We start from the raw sequence: 20,993 nt of genomic DNA on the forward strand, positions 1-20,993 counted from the left end.
AGAGCGATGATTGACAGGCGTGGCGGACGGGGTTGGGCTTGCGGATAATAGCCACAAGCCTGCGAGCAGGAGTGTAGCAGTATGGAAGAGGTTGTTCCCCTTTAATAGGTGCATTCGGATCTCTCTCTTGATTCTACATGCTGCTCCTTGTGTGCTTTTTTTAATTTCACGAGTGCGGGCATATCATGCGATCGTAAACCGTGTGTTGAGTCAGCAAGCAAAACTGCGACGTATCCAGTTCTGCGAGTGCAATTTGTAACAAAGGAACCTTAAATTTTTTTAAAGTATGGAGGAAACGTTTGCGCTTTAAGGAGAGGGCAAGAACACCGTGCGACAGTCGTCACCTGGGAGACTTGCTGCTGTTCAAAGCTGGGACTTTTTATCGCTCAGGATTAGTAACTGAGCTGAAATACAGGAAAGGTGGAGGAGTTTAATAGATGAGTTTGAACGAGCACTCGATGCAGGCTTTGTCCTGGAGAAAGCTCTATCTGAGCAGAGCCAAACTCAAAGCCTCCAGCAGAACGTCCGCTTTATTGTCGGGTTTCGCTATGGTAAGTTTTTGTAGACGCAGATAGAATTGTGTTGCTTTGTGACAAATCTATACCATCTAAGTAAGCCTCGTGTTATGGTGAACATTATATTTCCTGTGCCACTTTTTAAAACCGATTTTTAATGAGTAACGAAGTACAAATTGAAACAAGAGTAATCGTGGTTTAGTTAAGTATGTTTTACAGATTGACTGACTGGTTATAAATAGCGACAGACGCACCACGAATAATGTTACAAATTGACATTGTCACACATGGTTTGTGAGCAGTGAAGTCAGTCGCTTATTTCCGCACGAAGTGTCCATGTTTCTGCGGTACAATGGTCGGTGCAATGATCTGTAATTTGTTCGTCGTGCAATACCAAAGACAAATGTAAGCAAGCATTTGCTAACAAATGGGACTGAATGAATTAGGGCTTTTGAGAATGCAAATTATTTTGGGTTTAACAAACTTTTATTTTTCAACTTAAAAAATTGTATGTAAGCAATTTTTTTTTCTTGAAATGACACCAGACTGAAATATATCCTAAAATCGACCTTTTTGCAAATCTTCTCACGTTCCTTACCTCAGACAAAAATACCCTGCAGTAATGCAGCAGAGTTCCACTTGTATAAGAACCTGTTTTTACGGTAAAATACAAAATGTACTTTTAAAAAACCCTGTGTTCGATTTTCAGTTTTTGATCTTCGCCTGCCTTTTGAGAAGACGTATTATTATTTAAATCTTAAGTGATTGAAGGGAAGAATTGAGTCTTTTTTTTGTCTAAGTTTTATCTGCATATCAGCAATTAATTATGTAAGGCCATTTATCACTTTATTATATTTTAGACTTAAAAGATTTTAACTTAAAATTTAGCAGTAATTTTGCTGTTCCAATGGAGAATGTTAAATTGTATACACTGACAAACTAATTCATTTATTGATTTTGTTTGTAACCAGCAGTTTTGTGCACTCATTTAAATCAACCATATATTCTATAAAATTTCATTTTAAGACTAATAATTTGTGGGCCTAATGTCAACACTAACTACTGAGAAAGTGTTGGGTATATTAATTGTAGACATGCTTCTTCACCATTTGAGCCTCTGCCATTAGGGAGATGGAGATCATTTGGATTGAGACATATTTCCAAAGACAAGTCCATGGTTCAAATTGACATTGCTTTTTAAGTGAATTTGGTCATGGAGCAATGGAGATGCCAGGATTTTCATAGGGGGCCATAAAAACTGATGTCCAGATATATGCTGTTGCACTGGGTCACTAGATAGCAGAGAAAACTGACTGGTTCTCGTCTCTTACAAAGAGGTTTGCAGATTTACTACATGCTTTCATATGGTGCTCATTCTCCATAAAAAATATTTATAAGGTACTAACTGAGTTTGGCTGATCCAAATGAAAAACAATCAATACAATTATTAATGACAAGGTCTTCCAATTTTGGAGTGTCTTGTACTGAAATAAGAGTCAAAAATTCAATGAAAATATCGTGCAAATGTTCATATCAGTAATATAATGAAATTTTCATAATCTTAAAACTTCATTTAATTAGAGAAGTTTTATAATAAAGAACAAATATTTTTACAGCAGCCTTGCGAGAAATAACTTCTATACATCACTCGTGGTATCTTTCTCTTCTCCTGTTCCATTCTAACTATGCAACTTGTCCAACTATATGGTTGATGGTGACTGGTGTACTCTTAAGTTGTCGATGCTCAGTGGTATGCAGAGAAGATATATGACCCCTACACCAATTGGGAAAAGTACTATCAACTTCAGCATGCTATTTCAAGTTTTATCCAATTTAGCTTAATGTTTGATATTCCACTTTGAATATCAATCCATTTTAGGATGAAATTCAGTATTTGATTAAAAATGTGAAAAACATTCATGGTGGAATCAGGAAAGTTGTTTCTCCCAGAGAATCCCTAGGAAGAAAAAGCGTTTGTGTAATACTTTTTCCTGACCTCAGACTGCCAGTCAGATGCTTTATAACAACGGTGTACTTTTTTAGATTCTACCAAGTTTGTACTTTAGAAAATGCAGCAGATCTCCATTTAGGTATATATTGACCAGGGAATAACACTCTATCGTTTTTTTTTAAAAAGCCAGAAATCTTCTAGCCTGACCTCCAAAGTAGACAGAACTTCAGGAAGTCACTCGACCCAAAACAGTAACACCCATTTCTCTCTGCAAATTCTGTCACATCTGCTGAGCTTTTCCAGCATTTTCTGTTTTTGTTTCTGATTTACAGCATCTGCAGGTCTGTTGGTTTTTGTTTGTTTGTTTTTGTCCAACAACATCACAACCAGCAATTATAGGTTGGAGTATAAACCTAGAAGTTTTGCATGGATTTCTGCTGTGGGAACTTAACACCATAGCTTTCTGGCTCATGAGCAAAATAACTGACCACCTAATGATTGTTTGAACCATATCACATATTTATAAATCACATTCTGCCAAAATTATCCATCACTCCAAGATGGATGTAAAGATAACTTCAGGATTTTCTTAAGTTAATTAATCATTCACTTCTATCCTTCCACTTGTGAACCTCTGACAGGAAGTTCAAGGAGCTAGTGGATCTCTTTGGAACTAAGGTTGAGATCATCTCATCAACTGTCTTTGCTGTGTTCCCAGAACCCTCATCTCACTGCTTTCTCTTCCATCACCCCTTGTTCTCCTTGTGGATGACATGAGCTCAATCTCTGAATTATCTTGAACTAAATTGCTGATCATCCATCCATCCTTTCTATCCTCATTGTGGTCAACATGTTTTAAATAGCTCCTTCTTTAAAAAAATATACTCTCCATATGTTTCAAAACCACCATCAGCAATCCACTGTTGATATTGGTTTAAAAAAATCTCCAAAACACTCAGACTTTACCAAGCCTGCACACATACAAACATACACTCTCTCTCACACACTCCCATGCAGTCAGTCAGTCAGTGTGTGTGTCTCTCTCTCTCTCTCTCTCACACACAAGTCTATGGGGTGAATTTGCTTTTGCAGATACATTCTATTTTGCTTAAAAAGTGCACAATCTGCAGGCAGTCAATCCATGTAATATTTTATAAATTCCACTTTGTAGGGCAGCTCAGTGGTTAGCACTGCTGTCTCTCAGCGTCAGGGACCCAGGTTCAATTCCTGCCTCGGGCGATTGAATGTGTGGAGTTTGCACATTCTCCTCCTGTCTGCAGGGGTTTCCTCCCACAATCCAAAAGATATGCAGGTCAGGTGAATTGGCAACGCTAAATTGCCCATAGTGTTAGGTACATTAGTCAGGGATAAATATTGGAAAATAAGTTTGGGGGAGGGTACTCTTCGGAAGATTGGTGTGAACTTGTTGGGCTGAAGGGCCTGTTTCCACACTGTAGGGAATCTAATCTAATCTTACGAATAAGAACCAGTCTGACTCCAGATGGGGAAACAAACTCTAACCTCACACCTTTAATGCATTTTCTGAGCTGAAATGTCACCTTCTTTTATGAAACCTTAAGTTATCTCGAATGTGACTTAAAAGAAGTTCTGGGATTTACATATTAATGAACCAAACCCTGCAACCACTCAAAGATGGAAGATTTACCAGCAGTCTAGGTTTATTTAATATATCACTTCAGTTGCATGACATTGTAAACTTTTGCTGTAAATTCTGTGTTTTACGGTCCTGCTCCACAGCTACCTGATGAAGGAGCAGTGCTACAAAGCTAGTGCTTCCAAATAAACCTGTTGCACTACGACCTGGTGTTGTGATTTTTAACTTTGCTCACCCCAGTGCAACACCGCCATCTCCAAATCATGGCTTCTTTTTACTGGTATTTTAGCTACATAGGGTCAAACATCCATTTCAGTTCATAATCCAGCAAGAAATTATGTAGTCCCTTAAGAGTTTGTATTGTACCACAGTCACACAGAATGTTTTATTAATCTACAATCATGACACACTTTGACATGATCCTCCAACTCTCCAATTATTCTTCACCATTGGTTAGTCTTCATTTGGTGTCACAACTTCCAAAGATGTGAAGATTGTCTTGAAAAAGAGTTAATATCCAAAACATTGACTTCTCCACTTCCAGGTGCTGCCTGGCTTACTGTGTTCTTCCAGGCTCCTGTTTGTCTACATGTAATTCCACCCCCTCCCCTCACATGATCTCTTTGTGACATCATTAGCCTGACAGGTCAACTTTCACAAGTATTCTGATAATATTGGGTTCTACTTCTACATCATCTCTCTTGACCCTATTGATAACTTTATCACGCATTTGTCAAATGATTTTTTTTTTGGATGAACCACTGCTTCTGCCAGCCAAATTTTTTGTTTTTTGGACAGCTTTTTTTCAAAGAACAAGAATAATTGACCAGGTAGTTCATGCAACATTATTCCACGTTGGGAGGGGTTTGTTGCGATTGGAGGACAAAGCCAATCATGTTTGCCTTTTGAGTAGAATTAACCTTTTTGAAGCCAGCAGCTCCTAGTGATACATATTCAAAATTTATATAGGCAAAATTCAAATATTTAATTTTGTAAAAAAAAATAGATTTTCAAAAATCCCCTGATTGAGAAAGTAGCCTAGAGCCCCCCCCCCCACCGTAATTCTTTTGGGGTTGCTGCTAGTTGTTTAGTATGGAGTTGGTGCCACTTACTCTGCAGTTTTGTGATTTGTATTCAAAATGAAACCAGTGTCACTACTGCTTTATTGGTCTCTGGTGATTGCAACTAGGGAAAAAGGGAAATGTTGTAAATTATCACAAGTGAAGGAAAATTTGTGCAATTTGTAAAACAAAACAAGAGTCCATTTTCCAGAAGTGAACTATATATAGTATGCAAGGAGAAAAATATACTAGGAAGGTAGTGTTTGCTTTTTATCATTGGGATGTACCTCATAGTGCAAGCATTTATCGGTGACCATTTGATGTGAAACCTATTAGGATTGAGCCTTAATCTCCCATGGTTACCAATTTCTAAACCATAAAACATATTTCATTAATATAAACTTCCAGCAAGGTTTCATAAAGCCAAACATGGTTAAAACTGCATTAGGAGTGGTCTTTGTAAAAGCAATAATTCAGAAATTTGGTTTTGATTATTGGAAACCTTAAGTACATCATAATGGAAAATCCTACAAGCAGCTTTCATTTCATATAGTGCTCTGTCAGGGAAAATGTTTTGGTGTGGTATAAATTGTTGAGTTAATTTTGATTTTGTTTTGTGGGGGGGAGTAGGGGTAGGACAGAAATGGGAGGGGTGGAGTTAGATTTCAAAATTTCTAACTGTTTAAAAGGAGAGCTGGAGGAACTTGAAGTAAAAAATGAAGATCTAGATACAAGGAATATAGGTATGTGTAACTTTTAACTAGGTGAGAAAATAGACCTTGATGATCTCAATATGGTGTAATTTGTGCACATTGGAAGGTTAAGAAGCATTTCAGAAGTTAAACTTCTGAAATTTAATAGAGAAGGTCAAGGTTGAGTGATAAAAGTGGAAATTGGCAAGACCATCTATATATAGTCATAGTCATACAGTACAGTAACAGACCCTTCGATCCATTTCGTCCACACCAACCAGACATCCCAATCTGACCCATGTCCCTGTCAGCCCTTCCAATTCATATATTTATCCAGCATTCTCCAAGTGGAAAAAGTTGCCCCTTTTGTCTAATTAAAAGTCTTTTCCCTCTTACCTTAAACCTATGCCCTCTACTTTGGGACACTATCATTCTAAGAAAAAAAGACCTTGGCTACTTATCCTATCCACGCTTCTCATGATTTTATAAACCTCTGTTAGCTCACACCTCCATCTCCATCGCAGCAGGGGAAAAAAGCTGCAGTCTATTAACCTCTCCCTTCCAGAGTGGGCAACGTACTTGTAAATTTTTTCTCACCCTCTCAAGTTTAACAACGTCCTTCCTATAGAAGAGCAACCAAAATAGTATGCAGTATTCCAATAGTGGCCTTACCAATGAGAAGATGAGGTAAATGTTGGTTAGGAGATACTCACTCCTTGCTGAGGTGGGAGGACTCCATTGTAAAGCATGGACAGTTCCAGAACTTTCTACAAAGCTGGAGACTCTCAATATTGTGAGTTAACGAAGATTTTTGGAGCAAGTAGAGCATTGTTGAAGGTCCAAAACAAGGTTGTGTTGTCAACAATCATGATGGCGAAGAATGATTAATTATTGAACGCTGAAGAATGCAAACAGAATTGGTTAAATTGCAACAAGTTCAATGGAAACAGATCTAAATGGGAGTATAAGGTGGGTAGGGTAGAAGCCTGTTTAGAAGGGGAGATTGGAGCTTTAGCCAAGAAAAAGGAAGATGGCTGTGGTTGTTGGTATGAATAGTTTTGCCATCTGCAAGCCCAAACCTTTTGAGTACTTTTTCATTTGGAACATGAACGTTGGATTTGTTGTCTACCCTTCATTGCTTTTGATGTGATGGTGAACAATCTTCTTCTGCTATAGCCCAATACATTTAAGTGTTCCAAGATTTTGACTCAGTGACATGCTCCATTCTACATCCAAATTTCATTCAAGCACCGGTCCCTGCACCCAACTTACATTTTTCTATTTTAGATTTATCATCCCTTCCAGCTCATTATTCTTGCACTAAATGCCATGCTCTCTGCAATTCATTCCTCCTTTCTCTCTCAAATGATCTATTCCCTGGTTCTTGCATTTATGCCCACGAGTCATGAGCAACACGTGCCCCTCCTGTTTCAATGTCCACTTTTTTTTTTCCCTTTTTTATGCTATAAGATTTTGGGTGGTGTTCTGAAGTTAGAATTTATTTGGGCGTTTCAGTTTTCTTTTGCATAAGAATAAGAAAGGAATATCACTCTTCCCTTGCTTCTTTGTACCCCCTCTCCAAAACCAACCCATCACTCAGTTTTAAAACAAGCCCTCAGCAAAAATTATATTAATGTTTCCGTTTAAAATCTGAGTCTTACAGCCACTAAAGTAGAATATTCCATTTGTTGTTCTAAAGTGTCTCATTAATCTGACACTGATAACCTTGGACTTTTTTTTGATTCACTCATCTTTCACGAGATATAGGTAGCCATTAACCTTCTAGTGACAAATATTCGAAAGCAGTTCTTTGTAAACAAAGTTAATTGTGAAACAATTTGAGCACATTAAAGTGGTGACAAAGACCATCTACCTCAATACAGATCATTGTTTGCTTTCTCTGACCTTTTTAGTAGTGAGATGCCGAAGATGGATTGATACTGTAAGCAAATCAATTGAAATAAGGTCATTTTATTTTAAGCACTAATTAAAACTAAAATATACTTTGTTTCAACCTGAAAGGTTGACTTTCCTACTCCCCTGCCACTGTCTGATGTGCTGTGCTCTACCAGCTTCATATCTATTTACTCAAATTTCTACCAACTGTATTTAATAAAAACTTGATCATTCTACAAGAACAATCAATTTGACCTAATAATGTTTAGATCTTTGGTTCAATAGTTTTACGTTGACTGACTGGAAGATTTGTTTGATCTGCACTTTAACTGTGTTTCTCACTGGTTTAATGTTAGAGTTGCAGTCGTGATGTGCCTTCAGCTGTATCTTAGCGGTTATATCTGCAGCAATTTCCTTCACTAGTCAGGAAATGGTTTGGTTTAAGACATTGGAACAATGTCAACAGAAAGTTTGCAAAGAGAAGCTATTTACATTTCGACAGCATCTTTTGCTGCTTTGACTATATGCTTGAAGTTCTAATGAAGAAAATTTAATGTAGTCTCTGTTTTTAATGTGGAGAAATGCAGCAGAAAACGATGCACTAACAAGTCCCATATATAATAAAATAATCCAATCTGTTTTAGTGGCGGAGTCATTACTCTCTCTTCGTAAGGATATTAAGAACCAGGAACACAATTGGATAAAAGGAACAAAGATGTAGATGTACTAACATCTAAATGGACAGCACAGAACAAGCTGGGGCTCAATTGACCCACATCTTTTCCTGTATTTATACAGTTTGATTGTCATTTTGTGGAATTCTTTTAAAGAAAAATGATCTTACAAAATCAAAATATTTGTAAAGTTCAGCTGTGTTCAAATTATGGTCGAGGCTGAGTTTGCTGAGGGCTACAACAAAGATGTAAAAGTTAATTTAGCATATTCTGTCTCCAAGGGGAAAACTTAACCATGGCTTTTAATTCGGATCCCTGTTGACAGTTTATATTTTTAAATGTTGGGGAAAGAAACATTGATATCAGAATTGAAATTTCAGCTAAATTGTCGCACAGAATTGCAAACTGCTGCCACTGCACATTCTTCTCTTTTTAAAAAAAAATTAATTTAGGAACAGATCTTGAACAGGGTATCATAGTCGCTTACAGTAGCGCTTAATGCTGTTACTTGGTGAGGAAAGAAAATATTCATTTTTCGGATTGTAAGTAGTAACCCAGAAAGGGGAGAGAAATGTTTTGCATGTTGTGAGAAATGAATAACAGAAACAAGAATGAAGAATAGTGTGGGGGTGAGATACATTAGGTGTGAAAGATGAAGCATTAACTCAACAATGTTTTGTAAATTCTAGAAACAATTTTTCTTTTTGTTTTTTAGGTAGCCATGGTGGAGGTGCAACTTGAGACAGAACATGATATATATCCACAAGGTCTCCTGATAGCCTTTAGTGCCTGCACTACTGTGCTAGTTGCAGTACACCTGTTTGCTCTCATGATAAGTACTTGTATTCTTCCACACATAGAGGCTGTAAGCAACGTTCACAATCTCAATTCTGTTCATGAGTCGCCTCATGAGCGTATGCACAGGCATATTGAACTTGCATGGGCTTTCTCCACAGTCATTGGCACCTTGCTTTTTCTTGCAGAGGTTGTACTACTCTGTTGGGTTAAATTTCTTCCATTAAATCATCCTGTGGTTAAAAACAAACAAAATAAAACATCAACGACATCTGGACATGCTGCAGCTATTACATCCACAACTATTATGGTACCATTTGGAATAATTTTTATTATATTTGCAGTTCACTTCTATCGATCACTAGTAAGCCACAAAACAGAGAGAGTTGAAAGAGAACTGGATGTACTTGCACAACTGCAGGATCAGCTGGACCGAGGAGAGACGCACACTGCACCCTACTAGTTCTCATTTTGGATAAGACGGACTGATTGTAAACTACTGGGAAATAGCTTTTGTATAATACAGTTTACAGCACTCAGTGCATGGAGTGATTGAACTGAAGTACAAAAAGAACAATAACTATCTATTAATACTCAATGCTTTTGGATATTTTGGGACAATGACCAGTACAGATACTTTTGCTCCAGTTTTAAATTCAAATTTAAATTGGTGCCATAAAATGGCAAAGTGCATGTATTTACTTTGGATTTGTACAGGATTTAATTGGATTGTTTAAGTTTTCATCATTAAAGAGATTGTGTTCTACACAGGATTGAGTGTCTTAATAGGGTAACTGACTTAACCCATGGTTTTACTTCTCACTATTTCATTGAAGTTAAATTAAAAGTGGTGCTTAGACAGTAGCTAAGAGTTAGCTGTCGCTTAACTGTCTAATTAGTTGGGAGTGCTTTTGTGATAGGACTTTTCATTCGACTTGATATTAGTAAAATTGTTGTTAAGTTGTCTTGCCTAACTGAGTGCCTCTTGAATGAATGTTGTTTGTCCCTCATTGGTTGATTTCTTCTCACCATGTTATCATCCAAGCTATTAATTGTGCTGGTTATTTCTGCACCTTTTTTCATTCAATCAAATGGTACTGAATTAGGTCTCCCAATCCATTGTACTGTTGAGTATTTGAAAAAGTTATTCATTCTCTCTTTTTCTCCATAACCTGAAAATCTTCCCTTTTAAGTACATTTGCAATTCCTTTTGAAAGTTAACATTTAAATTTGTTTCCACCATGATTTCAGACTATGCAGATTCATTTGCTGCCTTTATTTATTTAAAATATTTTCCTCTGGTCCTAGCTTTTGTCAGTTATGAATCTGTGTACTCTTCCTAACCTTCCTGTAATAATTAGCCTGTCTATTTATACCAAACTTCATAATTTTGAACACCTCCATTAATCTTTGTTAACCTATTCTATTGTAAGAAAAACAGCCCAAGTCTCTAACAAAACTGAAATCCCACATGCCTGACAATCTCTGAACTGTCTGAAAGTCCTTTTGGGATATCCACAATACACATTTGTTCAGGGGATGATATTTGTTTGCAGATTGTGGGCTGAAAAAAACAATACAATCCCTGGAATGATTGGAATGTTTTGTAGCAAAACTATCCAAAGTAATAATTTTAACACTGCTTTCTGTTTGTGTTTTAAACAATGCTGGGCAGAGTCATTTAGCTGCCAACGAGTTTTCTCATCAAAAACTACTAGTAGTCTTTAGATATGACACCAGTTTTGAGGGACTATTTGAAATGTAATTGGGCTCCCAAGAACAGGATATTACAAACATTTTGAAGTATCGTGGTCAATCGGCTTCTGTCTATTTTGTAAGTTTAAATGTTAATTCTGAATTTTAAATGTCTATGCTCAAAAGCTGGAATCACTTGCACATCACCTTAGGTAAGTAGTCACTTTGTATAAATTCTAGTGCACATTCATACCTAAAATCAGAGTATTTACAAGTTTTGAATTCAGTTTTTAAACAGATTTCAGTTGGGGAAAATAGTTGATGCAGCAAGCCAAAGCATGGTGATTCATTTTTAGGAAAGAACTCGTTATGTTCAATGCAGTGGCATGTGAGTTCCGTCCACAATGTTTTTTTTAAATCGGACCTGAATTACACTGCTCACCATGCCTCACTTCCCAAATCCCATGCAGTGACAAAGGTGATCTTTTAGGAATTGTACAGAGTTCGAACTTCAGGTGGTTACTTAGAAGTACTCAAAAGTACTCTCATGCCTCCTGTTTTCAACACTTGAGTTAGACTGGGTGACAACTTAAGTCATACCACTGCTGTCAAATGTGCATCCTAAATATAGGTCAATACAATACTAAAGTTTTGATGTTTGATCAAGCTACCAAAAAGGCAGGAAGAGAAAAACTAGTTCACAGATCAATGTCAAGATGAACTTAAAGTTATGTACTGTGAATGTTGAAATTCTAAAATTGAGATTCCAATTGTCTTGTCATATTTATTCCCTCCTGGTGAACTCTGCCTCCTATATTTTTCTAATGAAGCTCAACATAAGTATTAGCCTCAACAATTTCAAATGACAACATCAGACAGTGGCTACTGATTACTTTTTGCTCTGCCTATTTATACCTTTTTAAGATGACCTTTTTTATTTCTCTCTATGCTCCATTAAAATATCCTTTGGCTGGTATCAACACTGAGATCCTTCTGCTTGCTTCCACCATCTTACCCCTCCATTTCTGTGCCTGTGTACTTGCTTAAAACTTTTACTTCTAACAAATGGCCAGTTTGAAACCAGACCTCGCTCTTTCTTCTTTTGTATGGATTCTGCCTGACCAGTTGAGTACTTTCAACAATTGGTTTTTAATTCCAAATTAATTTTGTCTGCATATGCCTGTCACAACTTGACTGGTATCTTCCATACTCTCTTCCTTTATAGCAGAAACAGTATTTTGGTACAAAGATGAACTTTATTACCTTCCAATATTGTGTGGTCGAAAGCCACAAAAATTTTCAGAAAATTAGCCAGTACTAACATGGATAAAGTGCATTTGAGAATTTAAGACTCTGTTACAAAGCCTGAAAAGTGGATAATAATGCAGCATGCTACTGAATATTTGAAAAACATTTTAAAGTATTGTTCAAATGTTCTAAATTCAGGCCTGTTTTAATGAAGGAAAATAACCACATTATAAAGTTGGAGTTGCTTAAACATTTAAATATGACATTGAACGTAACTAAGTTGCCTTTCATCTGTACCTTTTTTATTCTTCTGAGTTTTCAGTCTTGTATTCTATAAGAGCAAAAACATACCTCCTTTAAAAACTGATTTATGTAACCGGAACAGAGTTTTCACAGTCAGTTTTAGATTTCAAAGCATAGTTCACTTAAAACAGATGCCATGTACTTCCTGCCTACATGACATTGCTTCCTGTAAAGCTTTTCTTAATTAAAATTGACATTGCAGATATTTAAATTTATATAAACATTTGGTTTAGCACCTGATTCAGATCAGTAGTGTTTGGCACTGAAGTTTATATATTTTGCAACTTGTAGAAGTTTTTATTGAATAGCACAGTCTGGATTTATGGCCTGGGTATACAGTACAGAAATGAAGCCAAAAATGTATCCACTCCAAAGTTGAACCAAACGGACTTCTCTGATAGGCAGTGTTATAACACCCACTAATTTTGTTATTTATTCCCAAAATATTTTATATCTCAGCCTTTTTTACATTTGCTACTTATTCATGTTACATAAATCTTACAGGACCTGCAACACCAACAGGCCACTTGGCTCAACAACTTGATGTTTGTATATTTATGTACCCATCCTTCCTGTCACTCCATCAACAAATTCCTCTTTTCTCCCTTATGTTTCTCACTGACAATGGCTTGTCTGTCACTTAGACTGACATTTTGTAGTAAAAATCAAACTATTCCTATTTCACAAAATATGTCACTGTTAGGTTTTTTTTAAATGTACAACAACTTTTCCATTTCTGGTGGCTGCTTGTAACTGAATAACTCTCTAACTCAAATTCTTCAATATTCTTAAGGGATTGATCTTTTCTAGCATCGCCAAATAAAATGTTTGACCCAATAAGCCATCCCATCGTAAGATAATTATTCCAGAAATGCTTCAACATAGGAAGGAATGAAGGTTTCTGACAAATAAAAAGTAGTGACAGGATACCAGTCTTCGTGGAGTTATTTCAGTGGCAACAAGAGAAAAATGTGACCTTTTGAAGAGATTTGCTCACAACTGTTGTTTTTGAGTTGAGTTTGAGTTCTGGCATCATGTCGTTATTTTTGATTCGGTTAAGATGGCTGGCAGAGGCATGTGATTTTTTTGGTTTAACCTTCAGTGAGATGCTGAGAGACCATCTGGTACGTGGGATTAATGTGACAATGCAACAACGGCTATGAGCTGAAACCCATCTAGACTTCAAATTGGCATGACAACTGGCTTTGATATTAGAAACTGGAGCAAGTGGAGCTGATGAGCTACACGGTATTTTAACAGAAGTGAACACCCTCGCCAGGCGGACTGAGCTTGGGGAACACCACTTGAGTGAAGGCATAGCCTCACTCAAAACATATTCTGAACAGAAGGACTTTAGGTCAGCCCACAGCAAAACCTCAAACCAAAGCCAAGCCTCTGCCAAATGGATAAAATTTTCTTGAGAATGGGGCTGGCAGTCCATTGTAGTTGCTACCAGTATACAGATTCAAAACAGCAAAAGTGTGTCCCTGAACTGAGGAAGAAAATTTGCACATTCTCCCCATGTCTGCATGGATTCCCTCTGGGTACTCTGGTTTCCTCCCACAATCCAAAGATGTGCAGATTAGGTGAATTCGCCATGCTAAATTGCCCATAATGTTCAGGGATGTGTAGGTTAGATGCATTAGTTAGGGGTGAACGTAGGATAATAGAGTAGGAGATTGGGTCTGGGTGGATTACTCTTTGAACGGTCAGAATCAATTCTAACTCTAAAACTGTTTTCAATTTGTGTAGGATCTTTTACAGGGTGTGAAATCCATCTTCATGATCTGAATTTGAAGATTAATATAAATGCAAAACCCACACTATAACAAATTGGAATATTATATCTAATATAAAGTTTGACAACTGTGTTTTAATTAATGGTTAAAGTGTAAAGTGGTTGCTTTTAAACTTTAAACAACAATGGAAACAGACCCTTCGGTCCATGCTAACCAGATATCCCAAATCAATCTAGTCCCATTTTCCAGCTCTTGTCCCATATCTGTCCAAACTATTCCTATTCAAATACCCATCCAGATGCCTTTTAAATGTTGTAATTGTACCAGCCTCCACCACTTCCTCTGGCAGCTCATTCCACACACACACACTCTGCGTGAAAACGTTGCCCCATTGGTGTTTTTTATATCTTTCCCCTCTAGTTCTGGACTCCTCTGTCCTGGGGAAAAAGATCTTAGTTATTCTATCCATGCTCCTCATGATTTTATGAACTTCTATAACGTTGCCCTCAAACTCCTACATTTGAGGGAAAGAAGCCCCAGCCCATTCAGCATCTCTCTTTTTAGCTCAAACCCTCTAGCCCCAGTAACATCACTGTAATTCTTTTCTGCACCATTTCCAGTTTAACAACATCTTTCCCATAGCAGGGAGTCCAGAATTGAACACCGTATTCCAAAGGTGGCCAAACCAATGGCCTGTACAGCTGCAACATAGCCTCCCAACTCTTATACTTAATGCACTGACCAATAAAGGCAAGCATACCAAGTGCCATGTTCGCTATCCTGTCTACCTGCAACTCCACTTTCTCAGAACTATGAACCTGAATTTCAAGGTCTCCCAGGACTTAATGGTAAAGTCTATAAACCCTGCCCTGATTTGCCTTTCCAAAATGAACAGGAAACTAAACTTCAGGAACGTTGAGCTTTCAGCAAGCACCTTACACAATTAACCACTTAATATAGAAGTTTTGCTGCTGTAGTCATTAAATTGGCTAGTTCAAATTTTCCATTATTGTGACTTTAAGAGCCTGGAAGTGTTGAGACCATAGAAAATGAAACTTGCTAATGACTATCTGACGATCTCCGATCTTCCCAGCTTTCATTTTCCTTTCAGTTAATGCAGTCATTCTGGATTTTCAGAAGTTGAAGTTAGATTTATTATTATGTGGTGAGTTATTCATTAAACTGGTAGTTTTTTTTAAATTAAAACGTTCATCCCACCAAGTAACCCATTTGAGAACGGCTTACTCTCTCAAGCGTCCATTGTTTACAAATGAGCTTAGATGTGTGAGCATCATTATGCTACTTTACTATGGTAACTTAATGGATAAAGAACATTTATGTTTTCTGTTGATTCACTTTCAGATAGAATCACTGGATAGCAAGCAAAGCAGGAGGTTATTATTTTCCCCTCCTATGTTTCATTTGTATAAAATTTAGCAATTGAAACAAACCACAGCTTCTCCTGTTGCAAGTTTTAGTTTCTGATCAACTACAATGCTGAAAAACAGTTACTTGCAGAAAAAAATGGAAAAACAATACAATGGCTTGAACAAAAGCTGGAAATCTTTTAAAGCAAAAAGACTGGAGCCACCAAATCTTTAGGTGAGCCAGATGTTGGGAATGAACAATTTCTTCAAAACTGAAACATATAATGGATTAACAAACTTTAACTAGACAGTCAACAAAAACAAGCTGGTGAAAAAGATTACTTTTCAAACCTATGGGACCTTTCGTGTGAAATATATAGGTAGTCTGAGTAAGTTTGTGAATGACACCAAAATTGGCAGGGTTGCAGATAGCGAGGAGGAGTGTCAAAGAATACATCAGAATGCAGGTAGATTATAGATTTTGGGCAGAAAACTAGCAAATGGAGTTTAATCCAGACAAATACAAGATGCATTTTTTGGAAAATCAAATTCAAGTGCGAATATACAATAAATGGCAGAACCCTTGGGAGCATTGACATACAGAGGGATCTACGTGGAATTGTCCACAATATCTGGAAGTGGCAACTTAAATGGATAAGATGGTCAAGGCAGCAGACGGAATGCTTGCCTTCATCAGTCAGGGCATCAAATATAAAAGTTGGCAAGTTATGTTACAGCTTTTTAGGCCACGTTTGGAATATAACGTGGTTTTGGTTGCCACACTACCCGAAGGACGTGGATACTTTGATGAAAGTGCAAAGAAGGTTTACCAAGATATTTTCTGGTCTGATTTTATTCACAAGGAGAGGTTGGATAAATTCTTTGCACTGGAAAGGTGGAGGCAAAGAGGGCAACCTAATAGAGGTTTACAATTTTGAGAGATAGATAGGGTGAATCGTCAGAAGCTTATTCCCAAGGTGAAAAGGTCAACTGCAAGACAGCACCGATTCAAGGTGAGATGGGGAAAGTTTATTCACACCGAGGATGGAACACACTGCCACCGGAGGTGGTGCAAGCATGAACATTTATCAAGACACAAGATAAGCATATGAATGGGAGGCAAACAGAGGGATACAAACCACATATGGACAATAAACAGCGGTCTAAATAAGGACTAGGAATCTGTGCAAGCTTGGTGTGCTAATGGCCTCCTCCTATGCTGTATTGTACTGTATAAGGTGCTTAAATAGCAGTGCTATTGGCATAAGGCAATAAGAAGCATAATGCACAAAGTTTAAACAGTTCAAGGAAGAATGGAAATGTGTGAAAAGTCTTAAAGATGGGAATAAGACAAGTAGAAAAAGAAAAAGAGCAGATTAGGATCAAGTTGCCATTTGAAGATGTGGGTAACAGTATCAGATGTTCATCCAGTGGAGAATATTGAAAGCATCTCTATTTACCTAGTAATAGATGAATGTATATCCATCAGATTATTCAATTTAAACACAGCAGATTATTCTTTGCTACAGAATGTATGCTTTATAGAAAGGTTTTCTTTGGATTTGTTGCAGAAAGTTTTGGCAAACTTGCAAGTCAGTGTAGTTGAGTATTGTACCAAAGGCAAATTTAGAGTTTGTGTATGTGAGATTGATTTATATATGCCATTCTGAAAAGGACAGTCATTTACGTAGTTTGAATTTTGCTATCTTGGACTTGTGGAAGAGAGGAATCAACGATTACGTATCTTCTTCATTTTTATCCAGAAATCTTGATCTGGCTCTCTCCAAAACATAAGTTGGATTGCGTAGCTTAATCTGGGAGAAAAACAAAAACAAAATGCCTAAATCTCTGTTGCAGCAGTTACCACATTTGTAACAATAAGCAATAGTTATTAAAATTATACATTCATCCTTGCTTGGATAACAACAAGATGATCAGAGTCGAAGCTCACATAGAATGTATTTTAAATGATAATCATCTGATTCAAATTTTAAATTATTATTGTAGCTAATGAAAAGTTGAAAGATTGATGAAAAAGCTATAGCTTTTTAATAGACCTGTTGAACTGAACAATATTCAAATACAATTAAATAATAATAAAAGGAAACAAAGAATCATTTATACCAGAATTAGGACCAGAAATAGGTAATAGAACTATTGTCTGGTGGAGCCCAAATAAAATACCAACCTCTATGTCAAAAGTATAAGTTATAAACTAATGTTTTTGCACATAGATGGAAACATTACTAGCTTCAAGTTTCTGACAATCATTAACATGGAATTATAATCATGGATTTCCATAACTATGCATGGAAAAAATTCTGGAACATAATTGCACAATTAATCACATGTTACTTGGGAAACCTTGTTTAACTAAACAGTCATGTTCATTCTTGTTTATGACCTACAAAAAAAGGGTGGTGGTTTGTTAAACAAATTACCTGCCACAGATCACTGGTTTTCTTATGGTTTCAAATCAGTCCAGACATAAAATCTCAATGGTGGAGCTTAGAAGACCTTTTGCACATTGTGCCAGTGCTGACATGTTTATTAGAAAGCTCTAACAAACAACTAATGTATAATCTCTCCACGCTAGCTTACCTGACCAACATCAAAGCAGACTTGTTTCTGCAGGAGTGCAAGATACTGTACCTCAGTAGCTCAGGAAATGGTCCTGTGGCCTGTAGACCATCAGTTTGGTTGGGGGGTAATGATTGTTGTTCCTCTGGCCTGAATATTCTGCTGCAAGGAAACAACTTCATCTCCAAAGTTAAGGAGGTGGTGGGCAGGTGCGTCCTTGTAGCAGAAATAATATACAGAAATGCTCCCCAAGACTGGTTTGTGTGTATACCCCAGTGATAAGAGTGCATGTCTGATGGTCTTTCAGCAGTTCCCACTGCATCAGGTTACATCCAGGCCAGTCATTCTGACTGGTGATTTCAACTGTATTGTCAATATGGCTGGATGATCTGGAGGGGCTCACAACAAAATGGATGCCATGTCCAGATTCATGATGGAAACAGATTTAGGTCTGAATTACATTAGATTTCAGAAATATGAGGTTTTGTCTGTGGTTTGTCATTAAAGGTTTTTTCTCCCTCAAGTTTAACATTGCATTCTTTTGGGTGGGAGCCAACATTAAAAAGTGGAGTGCTTTAGATCTGAGGAAACAATTTTTAGGTGTTGTCACATTCAGACCAGGTTTAAGGTTTTGTACCAGAACATCAGGAGTATTTTGTTAATTAAGAGGATTATTTTAATAAACAAGTTTGAGTTGAGCCATGCCGGTGTCCATGTGATGTTGTTCTTTATAAAATCCTGAAGTCCAAGAACTAATGTAAGTGGATGGGAAACAGGAAGGGAACCATTTATATCTCTGGCAATCAAATGACTGTTGGAGAGCCGGGCACCTAGTGAGTTCCATGCAGAAGACATTCCTTTTGTATTTGGCATTAATTAAAATGGTCAACCTGCATGCCAAACTGGAATGAAAGAGAGGATTTAGCCCTTATCTGTCAAATCTGCTGGCTCTGGCGTATGAGTACTTGGCTGTCTGCACGAAAAGTGTTGTAGCTGCTCAAAGACTTAAGTGGCTGCTAGCTATGTGTCTGCACCCACACTTCAACACTTTAGCTGTAAGTCCTCGACATTAATGTCAAGAAGTAAATGAGGCACCTAAACCTCATTCCTGGTATGCCGCCTTCTGATGATAACAAGGTGTAGTTAACAGACACGAAAAGGGAGGAACAACAACAGATGGCCACACTGGGAGTTTAATTTCAGGGCACTTGATGTGCCTGCAATTACTTCTCCCCTCCGCCATTACTGCAGCTGACCAGGTTGAGGAGAGTAATCCTGTGTTCGTGTAAGACTGGCTTTGGACCCTCTAGGTTCCACATTTTCTTTCTTTCTCTCACTCACACTCACACTCATAATAGAAATGGACCAGGCCCAACCCCTCAAAACATTTTTAAGCGGGTAGCCCAGACTGTAAGGTAAAAACAATGACTGCAGATCTGGAAACCAGATTCTGGATCAGTGGTGCTGAAAGAGCACAGCGGCAGCATCCAACAAGCAGCGAAATCTATGTTTCGGGCAAAAGCCCTTCATCAGGAATAAAGGCAATGAGCTGGAACCATGGAGAGATAAGCTAGAGGAGGGTGGGTGGGGACAGAGTAGCATTGAGTACAATGGGTCAGTGGGGGAGGGGATGAAGGTGATAGGTCAGGGAGGACAGGGTGGAGTGGATAGGTAGAAAACAAGATAGGCAGGTTGGACAAGTCATGGTGACAGTGCTGAGCTGGAAGTTTGAAACTAGGATGAGGTGGGGGAAGGGGAAATGAGGAAGCTGTTGAAGTCCACACCCCTCCAACCGTAACAAGGACAGAACACCCCTGGTGCTCACCTTCCACCCTACCAACCTTCGCATGAACCAAATCATCCGCCGACATTTCCGCCAGCTCCAAAAAGACCCCACCACCAGGGATATATTTCCCTCCCCACCCCTTTCCGTTTTCCGCAAAGACCGTTCCCTCCGTGACTACCTGGTCAGGTCCATGCCCCCCCTACGACCCACCCTCCCATCCTGGCACTTTCCCCTGCCACTGCAAGAACTGTAAAACCTGTGCCCATACCTCCTCCCTCACCTCTATCCAAGGCCCTAAAGGAACCTTCCACATCCATCAAAGTTTTACCTGTACATCCACTAATATCATTTATTGTATCCGTTGCTCCCGATGTAGTCTCCTCTACATTGGGGAGACTGGGCGCCTCCTAGCAGAGCGCTTTAGGGAACATCTCTGAGATACCCATGCCAATCAACCACACCGCCCCGTGGCCCAACATTTCAACTCCCCCTCCCACTCTGCCGAGGACATGGAGGTCCTGGGCCTCCTTCACCGCCGCTCCCTCAGCACCAGACGCCTGGAGGAAGAACATCTCATCTTCCGCCTCAGAACACTTCAACCCCAGGGCATCAATGTAGACTTCAACAGCTTCCTCATTTTCCCCTTCCCCCACCTCGCCCGAGTTCCAAACTTCCAGCTCAGCACTGTCCCCATGACTTGTCCAACCTGTCTATCTTCTTTTCCAGCTATCCACTCCACCCTCCCCTCCCCTCCCTGACCTATCATCTTCATCCCCTCACCCACTGTACTCTATGCTACTCTCTCCCCACCCCACCCTCCTCTAGCTTATCTCTCCATGCTTCCAGCTCACTGCCTTTATTCCTGATGAAGGGCTTTTGCCCGAAACGTCGATTTCGCTGCTCGTTGGTTGCTGCCTGAACTGCTGTGCTCTTCCAGCACCACTGATCCAGAGCCCAGACTGAAACTTTGCTATTTGATTTAGGTAAGTGTATAGTGGATATTCTCAGAGTGAATTAGCTAGTCCAACTGCCAAGTTTTAAACAAACAGAATTTATTATAAAATTACAGAATGAAA

General features: G+C 38.3%; 2 protein-coding genes across 2 annotated transcripts in view; one reads left to right on the forward strand and one right to left on the reverse strand.

Annotated features, from left to right (window-relative positions):
- On the forward strand, positions 1-9,967 carry orai1a (ORAI calcium release-activated calcium modulator 1a). The gene is made up of 2 exons (XM_060843994.1): positions 1-551; positions 9,120-9,967. Exons 1-2 carry the CDS (start codon positions 438-440, stop codon positions 9,660-9,662), a joined length of 657 nt encoding a protein of 218 aa, XP_060699977.1. The 5' UTR covers positions 1-437; the 3' UTR covers positions 9,663-9,967.
- A 5,762-nt stretch (positions 9,968-15,729) lies between these two features.
- Positions 15,730-20,993, reverse strand: part of morn3 (MORN repeat containing 3) — a 72,521-nt gene continuing 67,257 nt past the window's right edge. Inside the window, exon 5 of the mRNA XM_060843995.1 lies at positions 15,730-17,365. Coding sequence (XP_060699978.1) covers positions 17,288-17,365 — 78 coding nt within the window. The 3' untranslated portion in view covers positions 15,730-17,287. The remainder of the gene's footprint in view (positions 17,366-20,993) is intronic.

This window comes from Hemiscyllium ocellatum, chromosome 24 (assembly GCF_020745735.1).
Source record: "Hemiscyllium ocellatum isolate sHemOce1 chromosome 24, sHemOce1.pat.X.cur, whole genome shotgun sequence".
Taxonomy (NCBI): Eukaryota; Metazoa; Chordata; class Chondrichthyes; order Orectolobiformes; family Hemiscylliidae; genus Hemiscyllium; species Hemiscyllium ocellatum.